This window comes from Acyrthosiphon pisum, chromosome X (genome assembly GCF_005508785.2).
Source record: "Acyrthosiphon pisum isolate AL4f chromosome X, pea_aphid_22Mar2018_4r6ur, whole genome shotgun sequence".
Lineage (NCBI taxonomy): Eukaryota > Metazoa > Arthropoda > Insecta > Hemiptera > Aphididae > Acyrthosiphon > Acyrthosiphon pisum.
Window position 1 is genome coordinate 25,796,898 of NC_042493.1, and position 12,925 is coordinate 25,809,822.

The 12,925-nt window shown below is 30.4% G+C and overlaps 1 protein-coding gene across 1 annotated transcript; it reads right to left on the reverse strand.

Annotated features, from left to right (window-relative positions):
* Window positions 1-10,300: 10,300 nt before the first annotated feature.
* Window positions 10,301-12,563, reverse strand: LOC100569868 (zinc finger MYM-type protein 1-like). Its single transcript, XM_029485070.1, has 3 exons — window positions 12,483-12,563; window positions 11,651-11,732; window positions 10,301-11,559 (listed from the first exon to the last, which is right to left on the reverse strand). The coding sequence occupies exons 1-3, from the start codon at window positions 12,561-12,563 to the stop codon at window positions 10,325-10,327; spliced, it is 1,398 nt and encodes a 465-aa protein (XP_029340930.1). The 3' UTR covers window positions 10,301-10,324.
* Window positions 12,564-12,925: the final 362 nt, after the last annotated feature.

Sequence of the window (12,925 nt, forward strand, 5' to 3'; positions counted from 1 at the left end):
GAGAGAGAGTACAGCGAACCATTAATATCAAAACATATTTTTCAAAACTATTCACCAATCATCGTTGTCGATTTGTCGTCTCAAAACGACAATGTAAAGTCGTCGACCTGCGTATTGAATTTGAAACGGATACAGCTATCCCAGTAAAAACTACAGCGTATTGCTTAATATTACATGACCAGATTATAACTTATAGTCCGTTTAGTGGCGAAGTTAGAATAATTGTAAAAATGTTTATATTTTTTTTTTTACTTTTATAAATATTATAACCTTATGCTATATATATTGTAACCTTATTATTAATAAATAAAAAAACATGTTTTTAAATATCACGCTTGTTTGTGTTTTACACAAAAAAAATACTAGTATAAAAAAAAATTAATTATATTGTGGTCTGAAAGGTCCATCATTTTCCGAAAAGCCTTCCTGGTTGTTTACGAAGTAGCTCTCTTGCGTGGGTGAAGACAAGGGCGAAATTGATGTCAGATTTCCCTGGAAATAATCAAAATTAAAATATGTTTTTGTATGTTAGATTTAAAATGTTTATTACTTATGGATATATGGTGGGGAAAATGCCATAGAACACTCGTCAGTCGTCATTGTATCCCTGTAAAAAAATAGTTTATTAACATAACATAATATAGACTATGTATAAAAAAAAAATGCTAGTACCTCATCTTTTTTGACTTTTTCCGTCCATTTTTGAATGATGGAATCAGTTGCGTATAATTTTATTTGATTTGTGAAAATGTAATCGTCCTCATCGATAGCGTGTATTGAGATATAATTACTGTCAATTTTTCTCACACGGTTTCTCATTATTTCAGGTGAATAGTCTTGTAACGGCACGTTTATTTTTAAACTCTAAATCTTGTAATACCAAAAGGTCTGCACGATTTAACAAATCGCGGCATCCGTCTTGAATTTTTGATTCTATGACGAGTGTGTTCTCCGATTGATATACCATACTAGTTAACAAATTGAGTCTGTCTCCAAAAATAAATTTCGTTTATATTTTTCTGGCTGATCGAGTATGAACGATAGAATGTTGCCCATAAGTCTAAATATACGATCTAGAAAATTGGGAGGAATATTTACATACCACGAGTTTGTTATAATATGAATCTTGGTATTGAATTCATCGGTAGGGTCTAGTCTAATGTTTAAAAACTTCCGAGCCGTGAAATCAATAGTTAAATTACTGCAATCGATGAGATTCGCTGGTGGTGGTGGTGGAGTATATTTAAAAGATTTCTTGTAAAGCTTTACCATATTTTCGATTGGACCGGCTATATTTATTTTAAACACTGAAAAATAATTATGATTTAAACACTCAATACGAGACGAGCACACGTAAGGAATAGACACTCGGAACGATGTAGAGCGACTGATTTATGTCGGTGTAGTATGTCTAAAGAGCATATTAAATATTAATTGGTGGGGGATACACAGGGATACAGGCGTATCTGGGGGGGGGGGGGTAATGCATGCAGCTACAGGTCTGTTAACGCTGATGACATTTACAAACATACGTCTATATAATGTGTAAATATTTTACAAATAATTTAAAGTGAAAAACAAAATACCTTAGATTATTACGTAAATGTGATAAATGATAACTAATAACGTAGATATGATAACGCGCGACGGCAATGTTGACAGCCAATAGGTAGGTAGAGCGGGGTGGCGGGGAGTGTGCCGCATACATAAATAATATATGGCGTAATCAGCAGTCTTCGGTGTACAAGAAAGAGCACGGGGGTATAGGGATGAGCGGAGTGGCGGGGTATGTCGTATACGTGTGAAGTATGTAGGAATCAGCAGAATTGTGTGTGCAAGAATGAGCCAGGGGGTCTAGGGAAGAGCTGAGTGGAGGGGTAAATCGTATACGTATGTGCAGCCGTCGGTGTACAAGGATGAGCCATCGTGGAATGAGCAAGAATGAGCGAATGTATACAAATTAGGTATAGGAATGAGCGGAGTGGAGGGGTAAATCGTATACGTATGTGCAGCCGTCGATGTACAAGGATGAGCCATCGCGGGATGAGCAAGAATGAGTGAATGTATAATAATTAGGTACAGAGTTACATGCAAAGCCCTTTAAGTGTTGGGATTCATCAAAAGAATATCTAGTGACTTTAAGCTCTCCGCTTCCCTCAAAGCAATATATTGTGCACTTGTACGTTCAATCGTAGAATACGGCTCAGTTGTATGGGATCCCCAATCAACTGATGCTTATCTTCAACTAGAACGGGTTCAGCGAAAATTTTCATGTTACATGAAACATTCTCTTAACGTAAACTGTACCCCTCAAGATTACACTCCTCTTCTCAGTTTGCTTAACTTATTCTCCCTAGCTGACCGTCGTCGCTCCAATAATCTCTCTTTACTTGACAAACTCCTAACAGGCTTAGTCGATTCCCCATCCCTTCTTTCTCTCATTAACTTTAGAGTTCCTGTTAGCTCCACCCGCAATAATCATTCTTTCTTAATACCCTTCTGCACTAGAAACTATCTAAAAAATGAACCTATTACGAAAATAATGAAATTAGCCAACGAGGATCCGTTGTTCTTTTAATAGTTTTGTACTCATTGTTTAGTTTAATTTTATATTTTATACTTTGTTATATTATTCATGTTATGTTATTGTATGATTGTATTGTACACCTAATTGTTTTAACCTGGGCTCACGCCCGTTTATTCAATAAATAAATAAATAAATATACATAATTTATTTTGTGAATCGGTTTATTAAGTAATTGGAAACAAGTGATCTACTATAATTTTTATACACATATTATGAGCAGAGACATTCTAAACTCAATAATTGAAGAGCTACATAAAATTGGGTTTATCGTACTTTCCATAGTCAATGACATGGGATCTGCAAATATGGGCTTATGGCAAAGTCTAAATATAACAATCACCAACACTTCATTCCCACATCCTACTACAAACAAAAATATTTATGTATTTGCAGACGTACCACATTTAATTAAGTTAGCAAGAAATCATTTACTTGATCAGTAAGTAGATTTAGCTTCTACTATATTAAAATTAAATTCATAATTCCAATATATTTACCAAACTTTTAGAGGTTTTATTCTTACCAATGGAGAATATATAGAAAAAAACATGTTTCAAGAATTGGTGGATTTAAATAATGTGGATTTTATAATGGCACATAAATTGACACAACACCATATTTCATTCGAGGGAACAGGCTGAATGAATGTTAGATTAGCTGTTCAACTTTTTTCCAATACTGTTGCTTAAGCTCTATTACATTGCGAAGAAAATAATTATATAAAAATCAACAACTTAAAGGATGTAAGTACTGTTTATTTAAATCATTATGCAACAAACCTTTGATTTAATTTCTTAACATTTAATCTTAAGAGGATGTTAGCACACTATTTGTTTTCTCTCTCTGACTCATGCGCATAATACAGAACATTTTATGTTCACTATAGTGATTTTAATCATATTATTAATTTCTCAAATGAGAGTGAAATTAATATGATAAACACTGTGCTGACATCCACTTAAGAATTTAGTAAGCTAATAAAAAATATTTAAAAATAAAAACAATGTAATAATTTATAAAAACAGGCCTCTGAAGCTATTTCATTGTTTAATGATTGGTTTGACCTATTCAACACCCAACACAAATTTGATAATGGGGTAGCAAGTTATGGTCTTGATGAAATAAATCAGAATAAATTAATTGATAAAATGAGTGAATTTATATTTAATATGAGGGTTCACGGGAAAAAATCCCTACTTCCATTCCAAAGAGGTAGGTTGATTTTATTTCAGCATTATTATTTATTACTTGTTTAGAGAACAGTAAAATTAAAAATAAAATAAAATATGTATTAGGTATATTGATAAGCAACAAATCCGTCAAAGGTTTACTGGATGAACTCAAACATGAAAAATGTTAAAATGTTCATTTATTTTAACCAGGAAGGTCAACCAAGACGGTTTAAAAAATGTGTATATTTTTATAAGATGTCAATAAGATGACAGTCGTAGATTTCAAATATTGGTAAATACTTGAAATTATGAATTACCTACTACATTTATGAATTATGAGATAATTTAAATTGTTATTAAATTAGATATTAAACAATTCAAATATCTTTACCATTCAGTACTACTCATTTCATTTCAGTTTACGATGGAGTATTTTAGGTAAAAATTCCAATTTTATTTTTACCGAGAATACAAATACAAAAGTTAAACTTGTACTAAACATTTTAGATGAGACAATTTGCTTGACTAGTAAGATAATCCAAAAGTCAAAGTTATTGCCATCCCAAGATTTTACAGAATATCACGATATTGAGTTAGCAAATCTTGAAACAGAATTTGGTATGGCGTCCACAACAGTTCCACAGCAAAGTTTAGATCTTTTAAAGTAATTTGAAGTGTATATAATATATTATATTAATAAAAATAATTTACATGTTGTAAACTGCTTACTTATAAATTGTACTCTTCTTTTTTGAATCATGAAGGTTGAAAATTATGAGCCATTTGGACAATTGGAGGAAGAATGTGCTCAGTAGTTCGCTGGATATGTTGCTTCTAGGTTGTGTCATAAATATCCAGTTTTAATTGACGAAACAGGTGAAAACGATGCTGGTTGGATAAAAGGCAACCTGAAGATTCCTTCTCAAAAAATAATGAAAGCTGTAAAAAATTTAGAAAAAGCTTTCATAAATTTCCATGGTGATGATTTGGTTAAAACACCTTGGGTTATGAAAACTTTAACAGACATAGTATTACCAGAAATTAATTACCTGAATATAACTCGTGAAGTTGTTAATTGTCTTGTACGAACCAGGACATTTATAAGAATGAACAACTTAAACAAAAATGTAATTGAAAAACAGTTACATACTAACCTAATTAAAAAGTTAAAATGTACATATTAAACAAGTACCACCTACCTATTTATTTTCCAAAATAAATTGTTTAATATATATATTTTACTTCCTATTTTTTCATCCTGTAAATTATTTAACATTTCAAACTCAAACAGATTGATTTTTAGGGTTCCGTACCTCAAAAGAAAAAACGGAACCCTTATAGGATCACTTTGTTGTCCGTCCGTCCGTCCGTCTTTCTCAGGAACACGTGGAGGTATCAAACTGAAATTTCTATATGATACTCAGGTCTACTGTCCCTGAAAGCTGTAGAAAAATCAACCTTCTAAGCCAACGCAATCAAAAGATACAGCCATTTAGGCCGCAAATTTCCGCAAATTTTCGAAACTCGCACGGGAATCAAAACCTACAGGGTACTTCCCGTAAACTTAGAATCTTGAAATTTCGTACGAAGTCACGTCTTATAGTACAGATATAGGAAAAATTACGAAAACCGTAAATTTTTAGTTTCATCATATAAAAATAAAATATTTTTGACAATTTTGAAAATTTCAAAGTTACTACTCCTTATCTCATGAACGCGTTGAGGTATCAAATTAAAATTCATATTAAATACTTAAGTCTATAATACCTTTAAACTGTAACAAAATCAAACTTTTATGTCAACGCAATCGAAAGAATAACAACAATTTAAGCAGCATATTTTCAAACTTGCGACTACTTGCGAGGGAATCAAAACCTATAGGGTACTTCAAGTCGATTTAGAATCTCGAAATTCGGCATGAAGCAATATTTTATCGCACATATAACAGAAAAATTCCGAAAACCTTAAATTTTTAGTTAGATCACATATTTTTTTTTTCAAATAATTTTAAACTTATTATCCTTTTCCTCATGAACGAGTAGACATATCAAGTTGAAACTTATATTAAATACTTAAGTCTAATTGCCATTAAGCTGTGGAAATAAAACAAATTTCTAAGTTAACGCAAATATACAACAATTTATACCTTATACTTTGAAACTCGCAACTACTCGCAAGTGAATCAAAACCAACATTTAGATTGAGATTATAAATATAATTGTAGTTACCGCAATGGCCGCAACTTACCTCTATGTATTGAGAGGAGACAACATTTTTCAATCAGCTTGTTATATTATATAACTAGCTGAATTACGCGTCGTTTCCGGGTTAAAGTATAAAAACATTAATAATAATTCAGTAAATATGATAATATTTTCAAATTCTTATTCATCTGTTAAAACATTTTATAATTCGCCCGTGTGTAAAAAAATTGTGTATACCTCCCCGTCACCAGACTTGATCACGTCCCATGGGAATGCATTCCCGTTCCCGTCCCCATCTCAATCCCGTATATATTATATTAAATTAAAACACCAATTAAATTATATTGAATCAAGATATATCATTAAATTTATTTGGTTAGAGCTTCTCTGTAAACGATATTTGATGTTTATTGAAAAAATACAGCCGTGAAATCGTATCCAAGGAATTCTATTTAGCCAGCCTATACCTATAATAATAAGTAAATAATAAGTAGGGCTCGGATGTTTATGAAATTGCATATTTTTTTCTATTTGTCCAATTTAATGCTAACCTAGATATAAATTTAATTCATGTTCTACTGAATCAAATAATACTATTTTTACTTTGCATATTTTTGCATATTTAATGGTTTTGTATTTTAATTGCATATTTTGGAATTTTAAAAATAAAAATGCTTATTTCAATACATTTTTCTATTATTTAAAAATTAAACGATCTGTTTAACGCAATTATAAAATTAATTACATCAACAGTCTATCACGTCTATCAGTTTATTACTTTTAAATTACAAGTTGTAATGTATATTTTTATATTGTGTTTTTCCGGAATATTTATTATTTCATTTGATAACATAATTACATGCCATGGCCCATGAGTACCTACTACATGAGTACCTAGGTATGTAGCAACGATCGAACGACGTATTAGTACGACTTTAATCGCCGTGTTTTCGTGTACCTACGTCGTAACGAGTATTATATTTTTCCGCGGTTAGCTTTATACTTTTAGTTAAAAATGCCGAAATCTAAGTCATCTTGTTCTATTCGTCTTAAAAGTTTTGTAAACGAATTCGGAAATGATGTTTTTTCTACGGATGGCTTGGTTTTATATTGTAAGGTGTGTGAAACTAAAGTCGGATCTGAACTTCGTTTTACCGTCGAACAACATATAAAGACGGCTAAACACATTCGTACAGCTGATCGACAGAAACAAACTCAGTCACAACAACTTATTTCCAATGTGGTCGGTAAAAAATCAACATTTTATATGGATATGTGCAGAGCGTTTCTAGGAGCCAATATTCCTTTCCACAAAGTAAATAATACAATATTTCGTAATTTTTTAACAAAATATACAACTAAAGAAATACCTGACGAGTCAACTTTACGCAAAAACTATTTAACCGATTGCTATGAAGAAACAATAAAAAATATTAGGGATAATGTCATTGGCAAAAAAATATTTGTTTCTATAGACGAAACAACAGATTGTGATGGCCGCTATGTCGCAAATGTGATAATTGGTAGTCTTGATAGAAATACACCGGGTAAATTGTTTTTATTGACCTCTGAAGAGTTAGATAAAGCAAATTACTCTACAATAAGTAAACTTTTTGATCAAGCAATGTTTCTTTTATGGCCTGAAGGCATTCGTCACGATGATGTTCTTTTATTTGTCACTGATGCCGCCCCATATATGGTCAAAGCTGCCAATTCGCTAAAGGCACTTTATTCAAAAATGGTGCATGTCACCTGTCTTGCACATGCACATCATAGAGTAGCGGAAACAATTCGTGGAAAGTTCAATGATGTAGACGGACTTATTTCAAATATAAAAAAAGTTTTTTTGAAAGCTCCATCACGTTTAGAGATTTTTAAAACAGAAGCCTCTGGTATTTCTCTTCCTCCGGCTCCTATAATAACCCGTTGGGGAACGTGGTTAGAGGCGGCATTTTACTACTCTGACAATTTTACAAGTATACAAAAGGTATTTTCAAAATTAAACCCGGATGACGCAGTTTCAATCGAAAAAAGTATTAGCATTTTGGCTGAACCTAATTTAGGCCCAAACTTAACATACATTCAGTCCAACTTTAGATGTTTACCAGTCAACATAACTAAATTAGAATCATCTGGAATGACTTTGTTTGAATCAATTGAAGTTGTAAATAACACCAGAGAAACCTTAAAAATGGCTAATGGAAAAGTAGGAAAAGAAATTTACGACAAATTTCAGAACATAATTGACAAAAATGTTGGATTTAAAACTTTGGTACAAATTTCCAAAATACACTCCGGTGAAGTAAATAGTATGGAAGGAATAGAAGAAGATTTGAAGGTTGAGGATCTTGCATTTTTCAAGTATGCTCCAATAACATCAGTAGATGTAGAACGAAGTTTTTCACGTTATAAAAATTTACTTTCGGATAACAGACGCAGCTACAAATTTGAACAAATTAAAAAAACCATTGTATCACAGTGTAACGCTAGTAATGTAATAAACTAATAAACTAATAATTTAATAAAAATGCTATGTAATGTAAAAATAAATAAATAAAAATAATTATCATAAGTATATAATAATCATATAATAAGTAATTTATAATTTATAATAAAAATTTTTGTGCATATTTTGTTGTTTTTTTTAGCTAAAAACGCATATTTTATGATTTTAAGTGCATATTTTGATTGCATATTTAGTAATTTTTTAGTGCATAAATGCATACATATTACAGTTATTTTAAGTGCATAAACATCCGAGCCCTAATAATAAGTAATAATAAGTAATAATAAGTAAAACACCTTGTCCTTGTGTATGCGTAAATGCGTAGGATATTACATGACTTCATTTTATTTAAATACACTTCGATACTTATAAAAAACCGTACAAAACTTTGTTTATTTCGATTTTAGAATGAATCCCCAAAATGGAATTTCCACATTTTTTTCATCCCTAAACATGTTTCCGTTAATAAACACTAGCACTACACAAAGTAGTACAACTATAGATAACGTTTTTTCGAACTTCAATGTTCAATGTGGTACTATTCATACCTTTTTCAGTCACCATTTACAAATCTGGTTCAAATTTAATTCTTAATTAACATTTTTGTACAGTGGCGTATCTAGGAATTTTTTTTTTTTGGGGGGGGGGGCGGATCAGTTACAAAAAAATAATAATAACTGCAAAATAAGTGATTAAAAAAACTATATTTAAAATTTTAAAACAATAAATTATTATTTTAATCATATTGTTAATTTTAGTCGTCTAGCTTTTCCACTGTTCGAAAACTTATCTAGTACCATATCATCAGTAATATCTACATCTCTATGAATTGATAATAGAGCAAGTCCTACAAGCCGTGATTCAGATGTTGTGTTTCTAAGATAATTTTTCAACCTCCTTAATGTTGAAAAACTTCTCTCTGCAGTTGCTGTTGAAACAGGAAGTATTGATAGTATCTTAAGAAGCTCATACATATTTGGGTACATTAGTTGATCACATTGATGAAGTGCTTCGATAGCCGTCGATGGCCGAGATTCAACTAAGTTCCATTTCGACTGCCATAATTGATATTCAGCTTCTATAATGTCATTATAACTTTTTAAATCATTTTGATAAAATGTTACTGCCGTTTTAAGATTTGAATATGGCTTATCTACAATCATATTTGGTAAAACGTATTGCAGAGAATTTATTATTTCATGATGTGATAAAAAACGTTCATTCAATGATAAAAGTATATCATCTAAGTGAGGTATAAAAACGGTTCTCTTATAAAATTCTTTAGTATTTTGAAGTGATGTGATAAAAAACGTTCATTCAATGATAAAAGTATATCATCTAAGTGAGGTATAAAAACGGTTCTCTTATAAAATTCTTTAGTATTTTGAAAAGGAACATTTTGGCGGTTTCTTTGAGTAATACAAATTCGTGGCATACTTTCTTCCACATTTATTAAACCTCCTAAGCGATTGACTTCTTCATAAAGCTCATTAAATTCATCAGTTGCATTATCTCTTAATATTTGAAGTTGGATTTTTACCTGATTCACTCTATCAAGGGCATTTACTAAATCAATATTTTTAGTTTGCAAGTATTCTGATAAATGATAAGTATAACTTAACAATTTAGATGATACGCAGACAGAAACTAAAAATTTAAAATTACAGATGCTATTTAATAAACTAGTTGTTCTGTTTGAAGAATCACATTCTATTTGTTCAAGCGCAGCGACAATAGGTTCTAAAAATTCCTTAAACAGCATTACAGCCTCGTGGCGTAAAACCCACCGAGTTTCGCATAAAGACTTTAATTTGAACGACTGAGCGTTAGGTAGGATCTCTATAATTTTATTTTTTTAAATTGTCGTTCTCTTTGCTGAGGAATGGAAAAAAGCACAACAATCAGAAATAATACTAAATGAATTACGAATAGCTTGTGTTTTGGCAGCATCAGATAAGCAAAGATTCAGGGAATGAGAAACACAATGAGTGTATAAAGCTTTCGGGTAACTATTTTTCACTATTGCCTGAACACCACGAAAGTTACCTGACATAGTAGCAGCCCCATCGTAACCTTGTCCACGTAATTTATCCAAGTCCAAACCAAGTTCTTTCAATGTATTTAGTAAAACGGTTGCCAAACCATGACCAGTTACATCATGAACTGGTACAAAAGTAAGAAAATCTTCTCGAAGAATCACCAACTCTTCTTCAAAATACCGTATACAAATTGAAAATTGTTCTATTTGTGCAATATCCGTTGTTTCGTCGGCAAGAACAGAAAAATAATTTGATTTTGATATTTTTTTAATTATGTCTGATTGAATAAGTTCTCCAAAAATGTTGATAATTTCATTTTGGATAAGTGGACTTGTATACATGGCATTGGAACTACAAGTTTCTAAATATTTTTTTAGCGTATTATTTCCATGTTGAGCACGATGTCTCAAAAGACAACGAAAATTCCCATCATTTTGAATTGGTTCTTTCATTGATATACGACCAGAATCTTGATGCCCCCTTAAACCAAATTGTTGTCTACCGCACAATCGTATAGTCTGAATGATAGGCTTGAGCATATTACGATTTTGTAAAATATCCTCTTTAAGTTGATTATTTAACTGAACCAAAACATTATCTTGTTTATTGCTTAAAATTGCAATAATATTATCGGCATTCAATACAGCAGTGCGGTGATAACTAAAACTAGCGTGGCATCTAAATGTTTCCAAAGCTTTTTTTAGATTTGTATAAGGTTTAGTAACTAATCCACCTAAAGATTCATGAGAACCTTTCCCAACTTGATTTTGGTTGAGAAAAAGAACACAGTACTTACAAAAGGCTCCTTCTTTACATTTAGAATATGCTAACCATTTAAATGTATTAAGCCATTTGATTTGAAATTGTCTTTTAAATTTAGCATAACTTTGAGTAGGAAAAATAAAATTAGGATCAGGTGTCCATACATTATTTAAAATTGAAACCTTTTCTTCATTTGGTAATGAACCAACATAATTTACATAAAGACCAATATCATATTTGGAATTTATCGGTTTTGATAAATCTTTCTGTGGTGATATGTTACTTGTACCTAATAGTAATATAAAATACCATTAATTATTTTATGTTGAATTGTAACTATAATTTTTAGTATATTTAAAGAACTAATAAGCTTAAATTACTTGGAGAATCTAGTGCAGAAGAAATAGGTTCAGTTGCTTCAGATAATGCTGCAGTATTGCTTATTTCACTATTGTGGTTAATCTAATAAAATTATGCAAAATTCAGCATTGCAGCATATTATTGAAATAGCATAAGCACACCAAAATAAAAATAAAATTAAACTTTATTTGTATTTTGTGGCATAAAATATTAAAAATAGCTGCATTTAGTTAGAAAAAAATATTATATTATTTTTAGAAATAAGAAAGTACTATCTTAAATTGTGGTTAATGATAAAGCAATAGTGTAATAAAAAATAAAAAAATAATTATTATATACTTAAAAACTTCTTATTTGAATATTTTTTTTCAGTATTAACATTAATTTTACATAATATAAATTATTATTTGAGTAGATACCAACTGGCTACTAGAATAGTAGTTTAATGTAATAATGTATTTAGATTTGTTAAAATAAGATTTGCAATAAAATATTTAATTTAAAAAATTTAACAGTTCTACAGAATAGTTTATAACTTAATATAACATGCAGCATTGCAGATTAAAGCAAAAGCAAAAGCTTTAGATTAGTTAAATGTAAGAATCATTTTTGTTTTTAATACTTACCCAGTAAAAACTATTTATAATTTTATAAGTTTTAATGTTTTATAATACAATTTTTAATGGATTATGAAAATAAATTTTTGTTTCAAATCTCAATCCTTCGCAGACCAATATTTAATTTACCTTAGCTAAATTTAAAAATTAAATTAACTGTTTAAATTTGAGTTTTATTATAGACATAATGTGATTTGTGAATGAGATAATTTGAATTCTTAGAGTAGGTACTTACAGATTTAAACTCATTTTTAGATTTTTTGCTGAAGAAGCTATCCAAGTTACCTTGTGCACGTTTTGGTTTTTTATCACTCATTATTAAAACCGTGCGCCAACAATTAATTGAATTAATTTATTAAATAGTAAAACCTTAAATAAATAAAAAGCCAACAAGATAAGGTGTTACAAAAACAAGTGTTATAGGTACTTAAGTTATGATTACACGATGATAGTAAAGTTGCTCTCGCGATAGTCGTTATTCAAGAATGATAACAATGTGAATATGATAATATCGATACTGACAGGCATGATGTTACACACGTTTTGTGTCTCTGTGATATTGCTTGGTTATGGAAACAACGTAATACTATGCCGTACTGCCGTATAGTGCCTATGTATTTTATATTATTTCATAAATAATAATTTAAAATTTTCCGAAATTTCGGGGGGGGGGGGGGG

Excerpts from the sequence above, each read along its gene's own strand:
- LOC100569868 (XM_029485070.1), bottom strand. The coding sequence starts at position 12,563 with ATGAGTGATAAAAAACCAAAACGTGCACAAGGTAACTTGGATAGCTTC. Across the intron at positions 11,733-12,482 it reads CTAAAAATGAGTTTAAATCT|ATTAACCACAATAGTGAAAT; the intron begins GTAAGTACCTAC and ends TAATTTTATTAG. Across the intron at positions 11,560-11,650 it reads TTCTGCACTAGATTCTCCAA|GTACAAGTAACATATCACCA; the intron begins GTAATTTAAGCT and ends TATTACTATTAG.